General features: G+C 36.7%; 1 protein-coding gene and 1 long non-coding RNA gene across 5 annotated transcripts in view; one reads left to right on the top strand and one right to left on the bottom strand.

Moving 5' to 3' along the window:
- Positions 1 to 24,040, top strand: part of LOC110837751 (uncharacterized) — a 28,901-nt gene that overhangs the window by 1,072 nt on the left and 3,789 nt on the right. Inside the window, exons 2-4 of one of the 4 annotated variants that reach the window (XR_015536560.1) lie at positions 3,235 to 3,360; positions 9,796 to 9,944; positions 16,539 to 19,107. This is a non-coding gene — a long non-coding RNA (uncharacterized LOC110837751). Of the gene's footprint in view, positions 1 to 1,836; positions 1,953 to 3,234; positions 3,361 to 7,862; positions 8,001 to 9,795; positions 9,945 to 16,538; positions 19,108 to 24,040 lie in introns of those variants that run through there. The other 3 variants (XR_015536561.1, XR_015536559.1, XR_015536558.1) reach the window with 3 other exon arrangements.
- On the bottom strand, positions 1,504 to 22,368 carry LOC110837747 (propionyl-CoA carboxylase alpha chain, mitochondrial). The gene is made up of 15 exons (XM_022080203.2): positions 22,216 to 22,368; positions 17,915 to 18,121; positions 16,510 to 16,677; positions 15,023 to 15,134; positions 14,132 to 14,267; positions 12,822 to 12,924; positions 12,454 to 12,548; positions 10,733 to 10,953; positions 10,218 to 10,366; positions 9,483 to 9,627; positions 7,829 to 8,145; positions 6,719 to 6,855; positions 6,152 to 6,233; positions 5,083 to 5,188; positions 1,504 to 2,645 (listed from the first exon to the last, which is right to left on the bottom strand). Exons 1-15 carry the CDS (start codon positions 22,267 to 22,269, stop codon positions 2,530 to 2,532), a joined length of 2,148 nt encoding a protein of 715 aa, XP_021935895.1. The 5' UTR covers positions 22,270 to 22,368; the 3' UTR covers positions 1,504 to 2,529.

The raw sequence follows: 24,040 nt of genomic DNA on the forward strand, positions 1-24,040 counted from the left end.
AATTCTGTCCATACTTGGCAGTCAATTTTCAGACTTTAAACATCTTCTTCTTCTTGTAGCGTTATAACCCTATGCGGGTCTTAGCTTGTTCGACGAGTTTTTTCCATTCTGTCCTATCATTTACAATTCTTCTCCATCCCCTCACTCCCATCGTCCTCACATCCTCCTCCACGTCATCTATCCATTGTTTCTGTGGTCTCCCTCTCATCCTACTTCCCATCGGTCTTCTAGTTACCCTGTTTCCTTCCATTCTTGCAACATGGCCAAGCCAGGCTAACCTTTTGCTTTTGATCAGCCTCACGATATCTGCTCCCTGTATGATACAATCTAGTTCATGATTCATCCCAATTCTCCAGGAGCCATCACTATTCTGTATTGGACCATAGATTTACCGTAATATTTTACGTTCAAAAATTCTAAGTTGTCGCTCACCAAAGCTAGTTAATGTCCAGGAGACTTTAAGCATCTGTGTAAATCATATTTTCGTGTTACTTGTACGTTTCTTACCGTTTTCCTTATGCCCAACTAAGCGCTGCAGTGCACTGTATTCGATCCTGGCACATCATGTTACTGCATACTTTCATCGCCCGTCTGCTTTTGACAAATACTTACACGTAAACTGTCCATGTGGTAATCAAGTGGGTAGTGCTTCTGTTTCATATTCATGAGGTCTTTGGTTTAAAGACTCGACCCGAAGACCAGCTACCCTGATATTTTCATGTTTTCATTGGTTGCTACAGGCACAGGATATAAAGTCTTTCAACACGATGTCATAGCATACTGATCTCGTCAGAAAGAAGTTCAAGTCTTTCTGCATCTTATCTCATTAGGAATGGGAATGAAATTCAAACTTTCAGATCACACACTTTCACGGCAGAAGTTGCCAACAGTGATAATAGTGCGTGTTGGAAGAAAATGTTTAGTATGATTTGAGCTGTCTTCTGGGTCGTAGTGCCATGTTGTCTGGCAGAAATTTACCAATGTTTCAGAGGTCCTTGCTGCCTCTGTCGTCAGGGCGATGAGTACTTCATGGTGCTACAACTAAGAAGACAGCCATCTCAGAAGTTGGTTATTTATGCATGTAACTCAAAACCAACCCATAAGAAAAACTATTCTCATCAGCAAACAGACAGGCTGATAATTTTATAAACTCGACAGTAGTTGACTACCTCACCTTATCGTGGTGGTGGGGCTTGAGTACCTCAGTGACCCCAAGAGCTACTGGTAGGGCCTCCCTAGCCAGATTGGTCGAGGGGGAGAGGTCAGACTAAGACAAGTAGCCTGGTCCTCCAGGTTGGGGGTAGGTTGCAAGGCTAACAACCTTGCACCGTAAAAAGGAAGATGTTTCGAAACCTCAATCAAAGCCTCAGACAGACGTACCTAACAGAGGACCAAATGGAAGAGGAGAATTGAGGAGGCCATGGACCGAATACGGACCGGAGAGCCATAGAAGAAGAAGTTGACTACCTCATGCTGTGGTGCAAGTTGGAAGTATATAGACCATTTTATGTTGCATATCAAATTCATATGTATTAAATCTTTAGCAATTACTTTAGCTCAAATTCATCTTACAGTTTAAGACAATAAAGCAAACATGCCGTTATACAAATGACTGGTTACACAAATCTTCATAATGCTTTTGTTGCACTGCTCTATCTTAATTAGTTATTGAAATACAACAGTTTTAACTAAAGGGGGTGCAGAAACACAAAACAAGTCGTATATTTGCATCTAGGTAACTGCACATGGTACATTTCAACTTAGCATACTAATGGAAAAATACTGTAGCATTTAACACATATTTAAGGGTTAATCTTTGTTATGTGTATTCCAGAGGATGGCTCTACCATTAATACAGAGGTTGTTACATTCTCTGTAGAAGTAAAAACAACAGACTTAAATGCGAGAAAATAAGCTATCTACTATTCTTTCTCCAGGCAGATGGCAATTTAGTACGTACCGACTATTTATTAGACTTAAATCTCCGACAACAGGTTAAAATGTTTATGGTTAAATGCATCAAAAGATCATCCCAGTGATCTTATTCTAGAAGGAAGAGATACTGGTATTCAGATTTCACTTATTGGAGGTACAGAATACTTTTCAAATGTTTCGATGAGAAGTATATCTTCAGAATACTGAAAAAGTACACATTTTGTTTAGAAAGAGAAAAGCGAAAGCAGTAAAACACTTCCATAAAAGTTTCTGCATAAAAAAAGGTGCTGGTTTGACAATGTTACGTGTTAGTAGAAAATGGTTGCGTATCCTCCAATGACGATGAACAGCAGTCCAAGCTACTGTCAGATCATATAAGCCAAATTTAAAATTAATTAATTGTAATTAACATATTTTATTCCTAGTTACTGTTATTTTGAATTTTGTCTTGGTTGGGAACCCTGTGAAGAGGGAATACTCCAGCCATATCTAAACAGGACCACCTTACGCTCATTTTTCCACCAACACCTCGCAATGGCGCATCTTAAAGAGTATTTCTTGCCAGTACAGAAGCTTCTGTTTATCTCTGAAGTATTATTCAAACTCAATCAGAACATCATCTTCTCCAACGGTGTCTCCTGCTTTCACATTTACAGCTTTCACTTTGCCAGTTGCACCAACCACCAATGAATTCTGCATTTTCATAGCCTCTGTACCAACAAACATCAAAACATATAATATTAGACCTGAAATAAAATATAAGATTTGTTTGCTTTTTTCCAGTTTGAAAGGCAGTTATACATTAATGAGTCAGAATCTTCCAACACAGCTGGCATTCTCAAATTGAGTTTCATTTATTTACTTATTAGATATGTAAATAATTATAAAAATATATATTTACTATCATATAACTTATTTACAAATTAGTATTGATTGTAATTATGGAGAAATTTGCGGTGGTCCCTATTTAATGAATCTCTGGGAGAATGTATTTCCTTATACTAAATCAAGGTTTTATCAATCAGTAAAGTGACTGGCTACGGATTGGACGGCTGGGGTTCGATCCCCGACGAGGCAGAGGACTTTCCTCTAGCCTCTGCATCCACACCAGCTGACATCCACCCAGCCCCTTATCCAATAGGTACCGGGATCCTTTGCCAGGGGTAAAGCGCGACCGGGGCGTGACGCTGTGGGACAGCTTTTAAGAAACTGTTAATTGTATTTGACTGTGATACAATAATTATTTAAGGAAACTACTCGTATTTGTATACAAATAAGTACATGGCTTACTCATTGCAGTGATGATTGAGGCAGAAGCTACCACCTCTGAAATGTCAGTATACTTCTACCACACTACACAGCACTACAACCCAGGAAACGGTGATCATCATACTTGCTGCTGTGAGAACCCAAAATCTCACCGAGGTAAGCACAGATTGATACTCAAAGGGCCATGGAAATGAGTAATTCTACTGCGAGAATCATTCATGATAGTGCTGAAATAATTTTTACGGTGTTAGATCAATCATTGGATCTCACCGTTACCAGAGTTACATAACGTTGATCTGATGCAACTGAAAAATGAGAGAATTGCTGTCCACATAGATCAGATATCAGAATCAACAGAACATGTTTCTGTCTGGAGGGGTCATTCAAGAGATGGCAAGTTTGAGGTGGTCTGACCACTTTAAGTTTCACCACGAATTCTACAATTTCAAGATGACTGGCAAAGCTGCAGGTGCAAATTGCTGCTAAAGAATTGCATACACACTCTTGAAAGCAATGGTTATAGGAGGTTACACACTGAAGAAGGTGCTTAACCTAGATGAAACAGGCCTGTTCTGGAAGCATATACCGAGTTTCGCTTGCATTTCTACTGAAGAGTAGACAAAAGTCTGGATTTAAGGTTGCCACTCTTGTTAAGAGGATGTCCTGAGAATTACAGAATAAGGAATAAGAACCATCTTCAAAGACTAACCTTTCATCTCTTATTCTGTTGATGAATTCCTACCGTATGAAAAGGGCTCATCTTTTTACATGTTAATATATTAATATGGTATAATTAAAATAGCAGTGGACTTAGTGTAACATTTAATATTTTTATGTTAACCTTTGTTGCTGTGAAACCTAAGTAATATTTTAAATTACACTCATCTGTGTGTTTCGTGTTTTATGACTTACTCCTCATCGTATAGTCAGTCTCAATAACTTTTGGATTCATGGAATGCAGAAAAACAATATTTCCTGTAGTTTTCAATTCAAATAAGAAAGGTTGGATAATGTCAGTCAGTAAACATTATTCAAGGGAGCAACAAGAGAACTGTGGACCTAATGTGACAAGAAGATGATTCCCTGGTATAATTTTTTTAATGCTCCACGCTGACTGAATGATGTGTTGAAGAACCTCTGGCCTGAAGCTATAAATTACATCAGAGGCTTTACGATGACGGATGGCGTTAGCGACAAAGAAAACCACTGTTGACATATCCAGAAGGTTGATGAAAAATATTACAAGCTGCTAGAATCTAAAAGATGACTGTCTTCTGGGTTATAGTGCTATGCAATCTGGTAGAAGTTTACCATTGTTTCTGAGGTCCTTGGTGCTACTTATATGTTAATCTGGCAGTAGGATTTTTAAGATGTTCTTACATCCATAAAAGTGTTCTGAAATGGACAATATTTAATCAATTTGTTGAGAAACATATATTTAACGTATGTATATCTTACGTGGTTAAATGAGAAACCTAATTACTACATGTGCACACAAGACAAATATGAAAAGAAAGAAGTACTGGTTATCATGCACTTCACACATGTGCATGTGGACAAGTTTGCAGACTTAGAGTGATTAACTACTAAGTGCAAATAATAGAAAGTAACAGATTAATTACTTCAAAATTAATATTAATAATCATCAAGTGTAGATAATGCATAGATACATAAAGTAACTGTAAAAAAGGGTTAATACAGTATGGTATTCATAGAGAGGGTCATGTTCCTAAATTTATCACAGGGGAACAGACATACAGAGATAAACAAACACACAAGTTTTCAGGCACGGTCAATGTGCTCACAGGACCTACAATTCAGGTATAAATTCTCTGAGAAGAAACAGCTAAGATGGCTGTACAGAGACAGAAAACGTACCAACAACACAGACTTCTTGTCCTTCGGCTATTGTGTCTCCAACTTCGCAAGAGACTGATTTCACCATTCCTGGCATTGGTGAAAATACCACCTTCGATACATCCACCTAGAATTAATTATTCGGGCATATGATGCTGTAATTACACTGCAAGCCATTTTATTATGATTCATTAATATGCAAGACAATTTTTTTTTAACCCTTCAGTGCTGACCTCAGTTTCATCACACGATGCCAGCCCCTATATGTTGTACAGACCAGGTGCATGGGGTTTAAACCTCCGCCGTGCACAGTGCAGGGCACTATTTAAATGGCTGCCATCACTGACGAGTTAACTGTTTGTTTCATATAATTTTCTGTGTGTGAGAAAGCTAACATACGCACATGTACACTCAGATAAATAAATTTAATGTAAATGATTCAAGCAAGTAAGCAATCAACAATCAAACTACATATTCTTTTCCTTATATCGGCCCTTATAACCTGGTCAGCACTGCTTACACTTGCAGAAAGTACCACATTTTGTAGGAATGGGAAAGAAAGAAATTACTCAAAATAAAAATGAAAATATTTGCTGATGGGTCTAGAGAAAAACATTTCTTGGAGAAAGACTGGAAATGGAGATGAATTCCTCATGCTTTTTTAAAATGCTTATGAAGACCCTAACTAAATCTGAGTGACACTGATAACAATTTGAGTTGATATTACTCAAAAATGTTACTGACCAGAACAGTGTAATACTACACTAAAGACTTATATTTGGGAGATAATCCTGTTCAAATCCTGGTCACACTACTACTGGTTCTATTGCTTGAGGTTTTCTATGGCTTTTCATGGTGTTTCCAAGCAAATAATGGAATAATACCTTCACATAAGCCATGACCACCTCAAGATTATCTTGTCCTCATAATTTCATGCTGTGCGGCCTCTGCATTTAAAGCAGCAATCTTGAATGAATTAAGTAAGATGGACTTTATGTAGTAATTAACTTGTGATAAGGAACTGCACAAGAGCTGAGCAGTCTCAACGTATTATTTGTCCGCTTTTTGAATGGCTCTATAAAGAACTCACCTTCGGCTTCTCTGGCATCATTTTTAAAAATTTACTTGCATTATCAGACAGAACAGTAAGAGTGAACATTGTTCCTTGGTACCTATGAAAGAAAATAATTATGTAGTTATATTATGTGTTTTCTTAAAATTGTAAGTGAAACGTGATAAGAGGACTAAGGACACCTATTAAATGATGAAAAATGCATTTAAGGATACAAATTTTACTCTGCACTCTCAATAAGGAAATATTCGGCCTAGCAAAAGATCGCACTGGTTGCCATATTTGGCATTCAAAGCAAAAGAAAAGTTTTACCTGAAAATACAATACATTGTAGGAAAAGTCATGTTGGAATTGAATATTATCTGAAAAGATAGAGGTACTTAAAATCAATGCTTAAATTGGAGAAGACTGATAAGTAGGAGTAATATAGTTGACTGAAATTACCCTTATTTTATTTGCCTAAAACATCATTTTTGGAACTTTCTCTTACATTTGTTTCTGTAGGTATCGTCTTGAAATATATTCTGTACTTTCTATCCTATGATAATGTGTTTTACATTTTGAAGTAACAATTTAAATACTTACACAATTTGTAATTTTCCATACGCGTTCTTCGATACAAGCTGCATTACTGTTGGTTTTCCACTGATGTTTGTCTGAATAAGAGGACTGGAAAGGTTTATATTATCTTCTACAACAATGGTATCAGTTTTAATTTGAACCTAGAAACATCATAATAATACTATAACAATTTTTTGAATATTATTTATAAAGCAGAAAAGTAAAGTAAAAACCTTGATCTTATCAGAGGAAATTGGAGAGGTGATAGATTGTAACACAATTTAAGCTTATGTGTTGTATCCCATATTTTTTTTAAACTGTGAGTTAAGATTAATAAATGTCATGTAGGGTGGAAACTAAATCAATTGGACTGTAAAAAACAGGATACATCTTTGGCTACTTTTTGTAAGTAGGTTTTTACCATACAGTTTTTTAAACAAACTTCATACTTTGGTTTGTAAGATTGCTAATGTAATCCTTGTACATTAATAAGAAAACAAAATTAAGGTAGTAGGAGAATAACAAAGTATGATTATTTCAGCGGCATGTTATCAGACTTCCCTACCTTCAATGGGCTCGACTGACTCAGGATAACTTCGGAGGACATGGATTCCTATTCGAAAGTTGTTCTCCCTGAGTCCCTCTATACGCTTCCTCAGTTTGGCCCTAACCTTTTGATTCATTCTGTATAATACTAAGAGGTCGTTGATATGATATTACTCTTCAGAATGTGCATGCCCCAATGGAGGATAAAACTGATGGCACAAAGTATAATATCTATGAGGATCTAGAGCATGAACATTTTGTTAGGAGATTTCAATGCCAAAATAGGTAGAGAAGATGTTTTTAAGCTGACAGTTGGGAACGAGAGTTTACGCAGGAAGCAGTAAGAAAATCAAAAGATAATATTAACACAAATAAGTTTTCCCTGAACACATTTGGTTAGTGGTACATTTGATGTGTTAAATTAGAATTAGTGGTACGCCAGCGAAAAAGTGTGAGAACCCCTGGCTTAGAAGTATCAACTTCCAGAACAGAAGTAATAGCTTTTAGGGGTGGCAACACAATTTTTAAGATAAAACAGCAGGCTGGATACCTACAACAACTGAAATAATGATTAAAATAAATACTCACTCTGAATTCATTCCCTACTTTCTTGACATTACAGAGTAGCTCTTCATCAAAGAGAGAGATAATGAGTGCCCAGTTAGATGGATCTTTGTGTTTTGCTGTTGACGGTCTTTCATTCAGAAATTTGTATGATCTGATATCCATCTTGGAATACACGCAAGCTGCAATTGCTAAGATGTGCTGTTTGTCTGTATTACTGAGCTGTCTTCCTTTGAAACCATCTGGATACACTTCAGATAGGTAATTTGTTGAGATGTTTCCATTAACAAATTTTTTTTCTGTCAAGATGTCTCGTAACAACGGAATGTTGTGTGTTACGCCTGAAATTAGATGTAAAGTACTATAATATGAATTTAGCAAAGTATCCAGAATCTTAATATACAAGTATACATTGTAGTGAGTGACCAATAATATTAATTTATTAACATGATGATACATTCAGTTCATTATGGAACTACATCCTTTCCTTTTATTACAAATGGTCCCACAGTGGCGGAATATTATTTATGCCATTTTTAATTTGGTGCCCACTTTCAACAATTTTGTTTTTGTGAACATTTTCTGAACTCTAGGAAACATCTGCATATTTGTAGTTATGAGCTCAATGTAAAATATCCTAGTGAGGTGTGGAGTCTGGAGTAAATTAGCCTATGTAGGGTCTCAATCTTCAGGTTGAACCTTGAGGATGGAGGTAATACTTTTCTCCAAAATTATGATGATAAATTTCAGACAACACGGCGTCGCAAATCAGACCACACTTGATTCCTACTGCTTTGTCATCTTTGAGCACCTGTTGTCCATTTGATTTGCAATGTACTGCAAATACATAGACAACAGCTAGAGCCTTGGCTGGTTTCATGCTTTGCATAAATTATATTGTTTCAAAAGGAAGAACTTTAATAGTTCTGCATGTCTACAATTCCTGTTGCTTAAATGTTGCAGGTAAAGCCAGAATCTTAATAAAATATTGGAAAGCTTTCTTCAAGGCAAATGTATCCATATTAATGGAGGAACATTTATGACATGCAAAAACAGTGTGTTTACAGATTTAGAAAAGCAATCTGAAAGTTTCCAAACGTGTACTGATGTTAGCCACTACTAAACCATTAACCCCTAAATTAAAACCTGGCCAGCAAGTCAGTAGTAAAGGGGTTTAAAATTCTCTATTCCTGTATGATAAAAATTTAGAAGTATAGAATAAAAAAAGTTTAAAATGAGAAATTAAAAATAATTAGAGAAAATCTACAGTTAAACTTTTGAAAGAAAAAACTAACAAACAGCGGAATGAGATAGTATGGTAATGTTTTAAGAATAAAAAAAGAATTGTAAAGAGAGGTCCGAACATGAATAAAAAAGGAATATGCTCAAGACAGAGAGACAGAAAGTAAGATCAGGATGTGGGGAAAAAGGTTAAGAAAGGTGTCACACAGGAGGAAGGAAATGGAAGAAATATTGGAGAAGGTATTGTAGGATGTCAGATTTATGGAGAAAGTTGGCTGTCAGATGGGATGTAAGGATATAGACTAGAGTCATCTGATTCAAGACAGTATCTAATGGTCGATTCTTGTGAACACAATAATGAATCTCTCTGGCTTCCATGAAAGATAGGGAATTTTTTGACCAGCCAAGTTAGTTACAAAAATGATAATACTAATACCTCTTATGACGTATGAGTCTAGTGCCTTAAGACTTGTATCGATCGCTTCATTTCTTGTGTTTCCATAGCATACAAGTTTACATATCATTGGATCATAGTATATACTTATTTCACTACCTTCATCTATGCCACTGTCACAGCGTACCTGAAAATGTTAATGAACAGCAATATAAAAATATTAGGAATGATTGATTGTGCAGTTATTCAGGTTAAAAAAGTAAAATCAACAGAGAAAACTTTCATATAAGAAATACAATTTTGAGTCAAGATACAATTTGTTAGTATAAGTAACTCCCATTTGCATTTTCCCAAGTTTTGTTATAGCAACACAGTCAAGTCTTCATTATTTGGAGATAAGCCATTGATCCAAAATAGACAGAGCCCTCAGAGAACTTAGTTTAACACTTCATATGGCAAGAAGGAAGAAGAGTGAGAATTACGACATACACTCATTGAATACTGGTATGTTATTGTTTAAATGGCATTAAATCCTGCATTGTAATACGCATTACACTTTTACTTTTATGCATGCCATTGTCATTATAATATCCTGTGTTTTACCTGTAGACTCTTCAGAACTATATTCTAACTTACCTGCATATGCATGGCCAAGAATGGATATTTTAACATTCAGCTACGTGTCTGACACAGTTTTAAGTACATAATATGTAGCTTGTAAAAAGTAAATTTCAATCAGTCATTAAAGATGCAAATTCCATGGAAAAATGTTCTTACGTTTGGTATATGTAGTGGTTCGATGTATTTGTATAATCTGCCAATAGATGGAAGACCAAAATTTTTGTAAGGATCCTCTGAATACACTCTACTCTCTATTGCCCAACCTTTTATTGGAATATCCTTTTGCGTTAAGAGCAAAGGATGACCTGTTAAAAAGAAAGTTCAAGCTTAATATTATCATAGTTCCTGTAACTTCCAGTTGTATAACAAGGAGTCTGTTTTTACCCTATGTCCAATACTTTACGAGCTGAACATCTGCTTTATATATAACATATATTTTATTTGTGCACAAAACCCTGGAGATCTTACTTATATTTTAAGTGTCTTTATAAACATGGGTGGTCTGCTCTTGAATCTTCACACACAAATTATGCACTCTAACAGATAGAAATTTACATGTCTTCCATCAAAAAATAAAGAATAGTTAAAATGTAATTCATTATTATTTTTATATGCCAGATAATAGCAGTAAATCTGAAAATGTTCATCTGCACCTTCACTGCAATAAATACCTTTTGCTACACGAATCATCTGATGAACCAGGTCAACCCCTGTAATATACTCTGTAACGGGATGTTCAACTTGCAACCTCGTGTTCATTTCCAAAAAGTAGAAGTTATGTTGAGAATCCACCAAGAATTCAACTGTGCCTGCTGAGTAGTAACCAAGGCGTTTGCACAAAGACACTGCTTGTTCTCCCATTGCTTTCCTTGTTTCTTCATCTACAAAAGTACTGAAATTATAAAACGTGATTTCAGTCTCTAGTTAGAAATTTGTTACTTCTCTTACATGTTAAATTATGATGCAGATACGCATAAAAGGTATGAAAATCTTCATTGCAATTTTTACATTTTCTTAAATATTACAGGTTTACAAATGTCTTTACTACTAATTTAGAGCAGTTATCTGGATTCTCACAGAATTACAGCAAAAGTATACAAAAGCTTATGCTTGTAACATTTATGTCTTTGCTCTTAGCATTTTAATTACCACTGTGTGATTACAGAGGATAAAAGGAATTTTGTATTTCATCAGAATGTAATTTTATCTTCTGATGTGTATGTATATAATATTTCATTGCAGTACATATTCTTTCTAGTATGATTGTGGCACTTACACATCAAAATATTTCCAATTTCATCAGAATGTTGTATGCTATGTGAAGTATAATTATGAAATATTTCTCCTAGTACTACTTCCTAGTATATTTCTGCTACTCGCACATGTATAGTGGTATTAATTTTGTAACTTATGTCTCCAGAAAATGCATGCTGACAGGTACACTGCATTTTGAAGATGTTGGTTTACAACATTAATATCTAAGATTTGAGGTTCTCACAGCGGTGAGTATGAAGATTTCTGTCTTCTGGGTTGTTGTGCTGTGTAGTCTGGTCGATGTTTACCAACGTTTCAGAGGTCATACTGCCTCCGTCATCAGAGTATGAACATTTCTGTCTTCTGGGTTGTTGCGCCGTGTAGTATGGTCGAAGTTTACCAACATTTCAGAGGTCATACTGCCTCCGTCATCATCGCCCTGATGATGGAGGCAGTATGACCTCTGAAACGTTGGTTAACATCGACCAGACTACACAGCGCAACAACCCAGATGACAGAAATCTTCAACATTAATATCGTCAGCCCAGAGACCCCAGTATTTTAACACTTATGCCTCTAAATCAGAGCTTCTAAAATACAAAGAAATAGATCATTTATGTCCATACTTTAAAAGTAGTATGAAGGTCACTTGAAAGATCATCTCAAAGACCTGCTCTAAAGTCATGATGTTTCAGCAGGATTAACCTTCTTAAAATTTCCTAGCTACACAAAGTTTCATCTTGTCCATAACTGAAACTGTCTAGCCAGTTTAATTAATTTCTTTGTATCTTGTAAATGGTGACTACCTTTGTTTTAACAAAAACCACACTTTTCAGGATTTTAAAAAAATATTTCGGAGAAACTGATTTTATTATTTTCAGAGATTTGTTTTTGTACTGTCAGGTTTCATTAAAATTAAATAACATGCAACAGGCTACTTGTATTGCAGGTGAAAAATGTCTGGAATCATTCCTTCATGTTAAATATAACATTCCACTCAGAATCATATCTTTAATTTTGGACTGGTATGAAATGTTACAAGATTCGACAGGCTCAGTAGGTTGCTGTTCCTGCGTGTGTTAGGCAAGCCTAAAAACAGAGAGTGGAGAGGATGGGAAACTAAAAGGAAATCTGTTACCTTGGTGCTTCTTCAATGACTTTTTGATTTCGCCTCTGGATACTACATTCCCTCTCATTTAAGTATATAGCATTACCATGTTTATCTCCTAGAACCTATAAAACAACACAGTTTAAAGTGTAAAACTGTTTGCTTATTAAACGTTCTTCACATATTGTTCAAAACTCAAAAGCCAAGCAGTTTTGAACAATTGGTAAAGCGCTTCAGAACAGATTCATCAGCCATAACACACAGAGATAGAAAAATGTAGAATTGTGCATGATGGATTAAAAATACAAAATCTGCAAAACATTCTTTCTTGAAAGTTAAAAACACGCTAAATATAATTTCTACATCTGAACTTCATATTAACCATTAACTTTATGTACCTGGATTTCTATATGTCTTGGCTTGTCAATGAATTTTTCAACAAGAATCCTATCATCTCCAAAACTTGCAGCAGCTTCTTGAGAAGCTAATCTAAAACCATCCCTGTAATAAATAGAAAAACATAGAATCAGTACCTGGTAGCAGAATTTGACTTAATTTTCTAATTCTAATTGCATGATTTGAACCGGCAGGATAATATTCTTAAAAGGTATATAAAACAATAGTTCTTTTAAATTGAATAGGCGCAATGGTATTGCTCACCAAGAAGCCAGCAATTCACAGAAGCTATCCTCGGACTAAAGATGTTCAAGATTTTTTGAAAAACCATTATAATGGTTTGTCAGACTAGATTATGGTAGGAGACCTCTTAATCCCATAGTGGGTAGTTAACTAAAGTGACTTGGAAATGTATGGTGATAGGAGGGTATAACCTGATATGTAATGATATAAGGTTATCATGAATCACAGTTAACTTTTTTTTGCCATTGAGGGTGTAATTTATTGTAGAGTTGCTCACATACATGTCCAAACTGCTTGTAACACAACTGTGGTCCCCCCGTCCCCCCATAAAAGACTAGTTAACACAGCTGTCTGGGTCGAAGGTTTCACCAAGACCTCCTGGCATGGGGAGCTGGGTTGGAGCAGTTTCTACACAGCTACCCCACCAACATCACCCAGCTTTCTCCACCGCTCAAATGTTAAGGCACTTTACAGTCCACATATCATGCACCTCTGGAAATTGTAAACCCAAACCTGGTTCCAAATGGGCAAATGTATGAGAATCCCTTGTAAGACCTCTGCTACCCTCAATGCCCTATTTTTCCTGGGCAAGAGCCCAATTGTGCTACTTCGCGGTTGTACAATTTTATTATGGGCATTAAGGAAATCAACGTCTCAATCTGTTTGTAATAAAGTAACTTGCACAAAGCACAGATGCAGTGCCTGTCTTACAAGGGCTGAGACAGTCCATCTCAATCTACGAGATATTAACTGGTATCAGGAACATTTCATTAACCAAGCAACTACGCTGAAGTTGTAATGCTTTTATTTCTGTTTTGGCGGTATTTCTTTTGAGAATTGATCAGAGGTTATCTTGTCTGAGATTTTTCAAGCAGTTCCAGCAGACATAAAAGCAAATCAGAAAGTAAAATTTCACATATATTCATATTAGAACATGTTAAAATAAATAGAGTTTAGTGAAAATGATATATCCCAAACATGAAGAGTAAATTTATAGTATATAAAAATATATATATATATTTCAAATTTTATGGATCTTAAAATAATTTTTCAGGAATCATTTAAATACCTTGCATCATCATCATTTCTTGCAATTCTCATTCCTTTACCTCCACCCCCAGCAGATGCTTTGATCATAACAGGGTAACCAATTGATTTTGAAATCTGGACGCAGTGATCTGCATCTTTAACTATGCCATCAAAACCTGCAATCAAACACGTAAAATACACACACAAGGAAATAAACATATAACAATAATTTCTTGTGCCTGTTTTAAAAATTAGAATAATTATGACTGTTTTATATTCTTCTGGGATGCATTTATATTTCTGACAGATGCTGAATAACACCTTTTGATCTGTATTTTTTTAACTGTTCTACAACACTCAACAGTTCTCGTTCTGTGACTAAATTTATACTGTCATCCAGGTTTGTAATGTTAATGTCCTGTTTTTCTCTTCTCCGTAGATCCTTATTATAAGTCTTCCCACTGTTCTATTGTAATTGCGTTTATATTTGTTACTTTTAAGTAATTCCTTCATAATTTTATAAACTCTTCTAGTCTTCCTTGCACATCAACTTCTATTTAACCAATATATCATTTCAGCTTTGTTGTTTAATTTCCAAACTCTCTTTGAAATGCTGGGAACATGGATGGGCTTTAAGTGGCAGCAATTTTATACCAGACTGTACAATAGCTTCAAAACAGTTTAACTGTTGTAATCAAATTAGGTGCCCCACCACCAGTTGACAGTAGCAATAAATACAGACTGGTTAAGGTCCTGAAAACTTGTTCAGTAATACAGCATTCTTTGCTAGTGTACCAATAGAGCTTACTTTTGTTATTAAACAAGATGACTTTCACATAAATCATGCAACTGATACAGGAATTCAATATTTCTTTAACTTTCTTCAGGTTACATAATTACATACATAATAAATCACTAAAAGAGTTTTCACCTGGAATAGTGTTCACCCCTGCAGCTTGAGCCAATCTTTTAGATTCCAATTTGTCCCCCATTCCATTGATTGATTCTACTGAAGGGCCAATGAAAGAAATTCCTGCAGCTTCCTGGAAAGTACTTAATTTCAATTGTGTGTGCATTCTAGTTGCTTCCTTTTACTATAAATGAATTATATGTGATTGGGAGAGGGTAGAAAGAACAGCAACAAGCATGAAGGTAAAATACTGTTCCTAGTTCTTTAACTAAATGTCAGTAAGAAGGAAACTCTTTTGACTATTTTGAGTGCATATTTGACTACTTCATCTTTAAAAACATGAAAGGTTTGCAGACTGAATCATAATTGAAACAGCTGTTAAAGTGACACTCTCAGCATGATTGTACCTCCATGAGTAGTTTAATTTATAATTGCAAAGTATGATTAAAAAATTTATAATGACATTTTATCATATTAAAATTTCATTTCTGCTTAACAATGATACAATCTCTTGAGATCAGGAAGATACTAGATGTAATTTTACTTATACAAATCCTTCACTGATACTACAGGGAACTCATTTGGTTCTTTGGCCACAGTCAGCGGTTTATATTCTTCCCTGCCAAACCATCGCTGCCTTCTTACTTGCACCTCATGTGTCCTTAAGGTCATGGTTTGATATTGCATAACAGATGATATGAATAATTCAGTTCTGTTCAACTTAAGACAAGTTCAAGTACAATGCTCAAATTAAATATTGTATTTAACAAAGTATTTCTGTATTCACCGTGTTGTAAATGTCACCAAAAATATTACAATGCTATGTAAAATAACAAGTTTTGTACAATATTGTTGGTGATGGACAAAAAGAAGCCATTCAAATTATATATGTTGACCAAACAGAAACTGGATGGCACTGATACCAAATTACAAGTCGTGTAAGATTAATTATGACATTTGATTCATCGATGTGATGTGTTAGAAAGCTCAGTCATTTTAAAACTAGACAGTAGAAGCTGTAAAACCATACAGAATGAGAAGCAAAAATCAGTACGACATTTCTCTCTGATAAGGTGTGGTTATTAGGTAAACAGTTGAAACAACCATGCCAAAGAGAAAGGTATGCCACATATTTCATGAAGTTAAGAAAGTAATTTGTTTATATATCTATAAGTAATGTATAAAGATATGAAGTTTAAATACATTATTACATTCCTTTGATCCGTAAGTTAGATGACAATAGGGTGTGGAATAAGTCATGAAAGGTACAAAATGTGTATGCAAGTGCAATTCAAACTTGTTATAAAATTTTCACATAGAATAAATAAAGATTTCACAGAAAGTAATGAATTGTTTCAAATAAATCCACACATATACAGCAAATTATATTACCTGAAGGCAAGAAAACCTTTAAAAACCTTAAGAGTAATTTTCAAGCATTAGAAATTCATCAACAGTGTAAAACAAGTGTGTACTGAGTAACTTCTTAATCCAGTACAAGAACTTACCAACTTTTCAACAAAAACTGCATTTTCAGAAAGAAATCCGTATCCAGGATGAACAGCTTGAGCACCTGTTTTTGTAACAGCTTCCATGATGTGATCAATATTGAGATACGACTCTCTAGTCACTGCAGGTCCTATGCAGACGGCTTCGTCAGCCAAGTGAACATGACGCTGTTTGAAAATAAATCTGCTTTAAAGACAGCAACTTTCATAGCACAGCATGAAAGTGGATTGGCTTGTGCAGTCTGACTGCAGAAGACATGATCTTCTTATGGACGTTGGGCAAAGTGTTAAGAAAAATGTGATGGAATATAAGAATGTTTACTAACTAAACAATAAAAATCATTCTTTAAAAAAATGTACATATTTATAGACCAATTACTTGCAATGTGGTTTTAATGTACGTTTTGTCACTAGAACACATGAAACTGAGCTATTGGCATCTGCTCTTGCTTTTGATGATGTTTTAATTGATACTGAAAATGTTAAACTGACAAGTATTAACCTTTATCTGTAAGCCAAGAAACAAGTTCAGTTTTTTCCCTTCTGATCATTAAAACAATAGAAGTTACATCCCATTTATTGCAGTTAAACAGAAATTACACAGGCAGAACTTGTGTTTTGAGAGATATGTTAACAGAAACAAATTTGTTAATTTGCTTTTGGTGGAAATAATCTTAATGGTACCTCCACCTTGTCGTGGTGGTAGGGCTTGAGTACCTCAGTGATCCCAAGAGCTATGCTGGCAGTAGCATAGCTACTGGTAGGGCCTCCCTAGCCAGATTGGTCGAGGGGGAGAGGTCAGACTAAGACAGGTACCCTGGTCCTCTAGGTTGGGGGTTGGTCGCAAGGCTAACAACTTTGCACCATAAAAAGGAAGATGTTGCGAAACCTCAATCAAAGCCTCGGACAGACGGACCGAATGGAAGAGGAGAATTGAGGAGGCCATGGACCGAACACGGACCAGAGAGCCATAGAAGAAGAAGAAGAAGGAAATAGTCATAACAGAAGGAATTTTGAAATCAATGAAGTTGGTAAATGTTGTTTAATGAAATAGTGGTTGCTCACTGAGAAAATTATACAGAACCCATAAATACATGATGTGGGCAGAATTCAGTTGGTTGTTAAAGTAGGTGGTACAGGTAGACTTTAAAGGGTTTAAAATATTTGTGTCAGTATTGTTATAATTTCGAAGTATTCAATGTGTATCAAAAAAATGTTTTCTGTGTTTCAACACCACGTAATTCTATTGTCAGTTATCGATAGAGGCACTTGTAGATACCACTTTAAAAATTCAAGTTTAAAGGTGGTTTTGGAGTCTCCTGAAGAATTGAATAATTCAGACATACTTGGTTTTTCTTTCCTTTTGTAATATAAGCTTGAATATGCAAACTTATGATGTACTTACCGCGTTATTATCTACCATAGAATAAACAGCTACAGTCTTGATACCCATTTCTTTTGCTGTTTTGATCACCCTGCAGGCAATTTCTCCTCGATTGGCAATGAGAATCTTTTCAAAGTGACTCTCATTTTGATCAAATGGATCAATGCGAAATGTTGAAGCGTATGAACTTGAAACTGAAATTGATCTGTAGTTTCCATATGATGCATTCTGAAAAAAGATAATCCATTACATTTTCAGAACATATGGCCATGTGAAAATGACCAAATTCAGGCAAACTGATGAAAGTTAAACACCAGCACATGGTATTTTATATTTTCAACCATGTACACGTAAATTATACTTACAAAAAAGCTTTAATTATAACATGAATATATTTTTTTTCTTTTTAAATTTGCTTAGTCCCGACTTGATACATCTGAATAAAATCACTCTTAGAGGTAACATTTGCCACTTGTCCCAAATACAATATCATGAAGGTGTATAGGTGACATGGAGGTAAAGTTCTACACATTCTTGACTGTAGCACTAGGTGGAGGGGTGTGCATTAACCTCAAAAAGAGCAACTATTGATCGGAGTCCTTTTTGGTCAAATAGCCATGGTGGCAAAGAGCAAAATCCTGCCGCACTGGGCATCAGTCCCCCAGCTGTCCAATACTTCAAATGTTGGCATTAGTGGATTACGACCCATCAGTACATGGGTTCGATCGGGACCGAGACATTTAACGCTCCTGCTGTGATCCCTTTTTTTTTTTTGGGAGATGATGATGAAAGTGGAGTAATTGTGGGATGCCATTTTATTATGTATCCTTGCAAGGAAGTTTCATTAGAACTAACCAATCAACGTCAAGAAATTTATTCGATCTGGAATTAAATTAAATCGGACGTAGGTGACCTAAACGAAAACTCCTGGGTCGGGGCAAAATGGTCATCGGGCCCGTACTGACCTTTGCCACACACAGACATGATGATATTGAAATTGCCATATTTAAAATCTGAAAGCATCCACATTCAAAAGTACATTTTTTTGGACATATAGATGTGATTTATTTTTAAGGGTAAATAAACGCTCATTTTAGGGACAGATGCAACCCACGACTTCCTAATTGGCAAACATCCTGTACAACAGAAATACCTTGACTCTGCGATATTATTTGTTCAGTTGTTTTCGACAATAAAGTGACCTTCATAACCTGTATAGTGTTTGAATACAGTCGCTATGCCACGTGTTTACCAAGTTTCTGTTACTCTTAGTATTATTTGATGCCTGCAGATGGCTTCGCCAATCAGAAGGTCGAACCTTGGCATAACTTGCGAGCCTGGGTCAATTCTTTATACGTTCAGTTTATTGTATAAGTGCTCGCAGATTGTGACGAAGGATAACTACCACTGTCGTAAACAGCCGATAGCTATGCTATGTTTCGAAATAAAAATTACAGTATTTTAACTGACGGACGCTATCTTGCGCACATGGAAAGCTTATGTATACGACTAGATTCCCGTTTCATACAACACGCGACCATGTTATGTAATATGATTATGCCTACTGTTTATCTTTAACGCGATGCTTGACTGAAAGTCCTTGGAAGAGATTTAAGTTTAAAAATAAGTGTAAATAGTAATTATTTCAGTCTTAGAAATGTTTCTCGGTGCGAGGGTGTAACGGTAAGAAAACTGTTCATGCACAGATGGTATATTAAAAAATTACAAGCTGCAAGAGGCAGTCTCCTTTCACTTCATAGCTCTTATGCGATCCAAATATTACAAGGAAAGATAGATAAGTTGAATTTTTAAAAGATTTTGGGAAAGTACCTGTAATATTAAGTAAATTTATTGTAGGGGTAATGTGTAATAAATAATCTCTGAGGCTTATCTTATTAAACATTTTAAATACACGTAGCTAAAGGAAGGAACTATACTGTTTTAACGCAGTGAGATTTATTAAGACTGTTTTAAAAATATATATAGCTCCCCTTTCCCGAAATTTCAAGAAGAGATAATTTATTTTACTTTTCTAGCATAATTTCTTTGGGTTTCTTTACTTGTGTATGTTACCAACATCAAAAGATAAACAAATTGTTTCCATCACGAGACATTCATCTACAGCAGTGGTATTCAACCTGGGGTACGCGTACCCCCGGGGGGTACTTGAAATTTAAAAAAATTATATTATTTTATGATAAACACTGAATAATCAGTAATGTAATATATTTAATTTATTTTAGATGTAGATTATATACTACGAGGCGCGTCCCAAAAGTAAGTTTCCCCACTCGTCCCACAGCTAGCAAACCTTATATTGAGCGAAGCGACTGTGCGTACGTGATAGAGCAATGACGTAGCATGGCGCATGCACTAACGGTACTTCCCGCGTTCTCACAGTAGCATCGTTGCAGCTGTTGAAGATGGAGGTTCTTATTCCAGCTCCCGCCGACTGTGAAGTGCGGTCAGTGATAACGCTAGGCCGCACACGGCTCGACGGACAGCAAGTCTCCTGCAGGAGTTCAGCTGGGAGGTGTTTAATCATTCACCCTACAGCCCGGACCTCGCTCCCAGTGATTTCCATCTTTTCCTACACCTCAAGAAATTCCTGTCCGGTCAGCGTCAGCGTTTTGAGAATGACAGAGAGGCGGAGATGGTTGTCACACAGTGGTTCCAATCCCAGGCGGCAGACTTCTACGACACAGGTATTCAAAAGTTGGTCCCACGGTATGACCAATGTCTCAATTCCGGTGGCGAATATGTTGAAAAATAGCTGTACACTTGCTGTATCTGTTGCAATAAATATTTCCATGAAATTGTGTTTTGTTTCTGTAAACGGCCCCAGGGAAACTTACTTTGAGGACGCGCCTCGTATGTATAACTTGAATTATACACCAACAACTTTCGGGGTACAAATTTGAAGAGAAATTATATCTGGGGGTACACGAACAAAAAAGGTTGAATACCACTGATTTACAGCATACAATCTGACTACTTGCAGCGCGTGACTGAGAAATCTCTTATGATTTATAGTGGCTTCGATAACACAGAATCTTCTCGAATTGCGTTCATTTTACCAGCATAAAATCGCATCTATATTACTGTTATAACTAACTAACTAGATGGCTTACCGAACCCGAAGGTTCATCACCGAATTAACCAAAGCCCTCCACCGGACCCTGTCCTGGGCCAACAAAATCCAGTTTCCTTCAACTCCTATCTCGGATAGATCCCGCCTGAGATTATCCTCCCATCTACGTCTAGGTCTCCCCAGCGGTCTCTTCCCTTCAGGTTTCCCAACCAGTACCCGGTGCACACCTCTTGTCCCATCCATGCGCGCTACATGTCCCGCCCATCTCACTCTTCTCGACTTAATCACCCTCACAATACTGGGGGAGCAGTACAGATTTTTAAGCTCGTCATTGTGCAGTTTTCTCCACGCCCCATCGTCTTCCCTCTTAGGCCCAAATATCCTCCTCAACACCCGATTCTCAAACACCTGCAATCTGTGTTCCTCCCTCTGAGTGAGAGACCATGTTTCGCACCCATACAAAACAACAGGCAAGATTATTGTTTTGTATACTTTAATTTTCAGGTTCTTAGAAATCAGACGGGAAGACAAAATATTTTGGACTGAGAAGTAGCAAGCATTTCCGGAATTTAGTCTCCTATATTACTGTTATAGCAACTTCAATGTTTATAGGGGAATAAGGATTAGGGTGCGCATTCTTTGCTGTCTCACTTTCTACAGCATCTCCACACAGTAACCCCCCCCCCCCCCCCACTGTCTTGAAATCGAGTTATGATGGTGTAGTCATCTGGTAAGGGACGAAGTACCACTATCAAAATTAACTTACATTACATTCAATTGCACATTTTAATTTTGAGGTTGGTGTCTCGATAGTCACACGTAACCAGCGCAGTTGGGTCGAATAATAGACTCATAAATCAATGAGTAGACCAATTACCATTTTTAAACCATGTTAAAATGTCACTGCATGTTAGAACCTTTCTTGTTTTAAACATTCAGGTTGAGAAATACAACGAAACAAATGCAGTAAACCTATTTATCAGCTCTACAGTCCCTGGAATCTTGATTATGGTGGGCCTGAACGTGTGCGTGTGAATCCAACTTGCTTATAATTGCGCAGTCTCCATTACATAGGATTGTAATTGAGCTACAGTGCAAGGTAACCTTTTAAAATTACCTGTTCTTTTTTTTAAAATGCCCTCGAGGCTCAAATAAAAATCCACATAAGAAAGCCACTTCATTAAAATTACATAGAAATATGTTATTCTTAAAAATATGTTTTAACACATACGCAGACGTTTTCCAATGCACGACAAGCACCTCTGATAGCAGCGATATTGCCCATCTCCGCTTCAATGCACGCTAGGCGAAGACCAACATTTTTACGACGCTCTGCGCAGACTAACCAACTAGACAATTTTTCAGGCGCGACCGAGTGTTACTGCTGCAGCTGCTGTGTGCTTACTATGAGTGGGCATGTCTTATCAAGGACACGGCGGTTGCTGGGTACCACAGGGCAGAAGGAACAGGACTTACAGCAACAAAACTTGTGACAATTGCATCTGTATTCTGTACTGAAAGATCTTTTTTTTCTCTCTCCCAAACACATTTTCACACAAAAACAAAAATATTAAACAAAATATGCAACAAAAATCAAATACGAAATGTTTTGAACTACAGTTGAAGTGAGCAAACAACAGGATCCACAGGTGACGTGACCTACGGCCCGCTAGCAGTAGGTCGCACATGCCTGGCGTGAGTGTTGCAATCCGTAGCGTATCTACGTTCTCACAAGAACGTTCCACTCATTGAGATCGATGCTGCTGAGATGTCCTTGACCCCTGCTGAACACTAGGCTTACTGACTGCATCATATTTCCATTTATAGACACAAATACAAAAATTAACGGTGCAGGATTCAAAAGTTATCATTTATAAACATATTGAGGAGCGTAGTGGTTATTAAACTGTGGTCCGCAGGACCTAGACGGGCTTCCAGAGCTCTGTGGATTTCAGTATGAACACAGTTCAGTTCACAAACAAGTCCTTAAAGTTGTAATTTTGGTCGAAGAATGTAGAAAATGATAATTTTGCCTGTTTATGAGCATGGCTGAATACTGTGAGCGTGATATGCATTGGCGCAATTATAATGTGATGACACTGTTGCTCGTTTGGTCCCGCTTAACGATGTGACTGTCGCGTTATTTTATACTTGCATTTCTTTGCCCTTAAGTGGAGTTCTTGAATTGTAAAGTATGTTTATTGCGAGTGCTTTTACATCTAAAATCAGACATTTAGTTTCAGATTCTGCATTACGTTTCGAAGGCAAAATGGTTTCGTGGAACACACGGTTAACCTAACCTGCAAGCCCGTGACCAATACCACAATAATGAAATACGGTGTAACACTTACAAGTACGCCTACAATTTATAGTTAAGAGACACTCCTGATATGTGTTGTCAGTGTTATAATAAAATCTACCTACATTTCAGGAGCAGGGGTAGCTCAGTCAGAAAGATGGTGGCCATCGAATTACGGGATTTACGATTTAACGGGCACCGTCTGGTACTGTGACAGTTCTTTTCCTGAACGCGAGGCAGTTGCGGACATTTTGGGTTTTGACGAAGTCCGCTAATGACTGCTACAGCCACGAGTGTAAGTGGTCTCCACTCTTCACCACGGCAGCTTAAACCAACAATCAATGGCGGCCCGACCATAAGAGCTGCAGCACCCCCTATAACTTTTCACAAATTGAAAAATTTATTCTTTCTATTTATATAATTCGTGAAACTTTATATCCTATATATCAATATTCTAATATTGCCCCTTACTTTGCCATAATCCACTAATCGGCTAAGTTGATAATAAGTCCGCGGGCGAAGAGTGCGAAGCAGAACGGGCCTATTATCCGGCTGCAAGGATTTCAGTGCTGCTAGACGGTCAAATGGTGTACCGCTACAGTCCCCGCAGCCGGCTTGTAGTAAACACGCTTGCCCGATACCACATGCTTTAGACTGGTTTCTGTATCACAAACTGTTTCGTGGTTATTGTTAATGAGTGTTCAATAATTCTGTGTGCTGACTATTTTTTGTCCTGATAATGATAATGAGCAAAGGA

The sequence above is a fragment of the Zootermopsis nevadensis genome, unplaced genomic scaffold (genome assembly GCF_977971745.1).
Source record: "Zootermopsis nevadensis isolate Lab colony 2312 unplaced genomic scaffold, Znev_1.0 Znev_ptg000022l, whole genome shotgun sequence".
NCBI classification, from domain to species: domain Eukaryota; kingdom Metazoa; phylum Arthropoda; class Insecta; order Blattodea; family Termopsidae; genus Zootermopsis; species Zootermopsis nevadensis.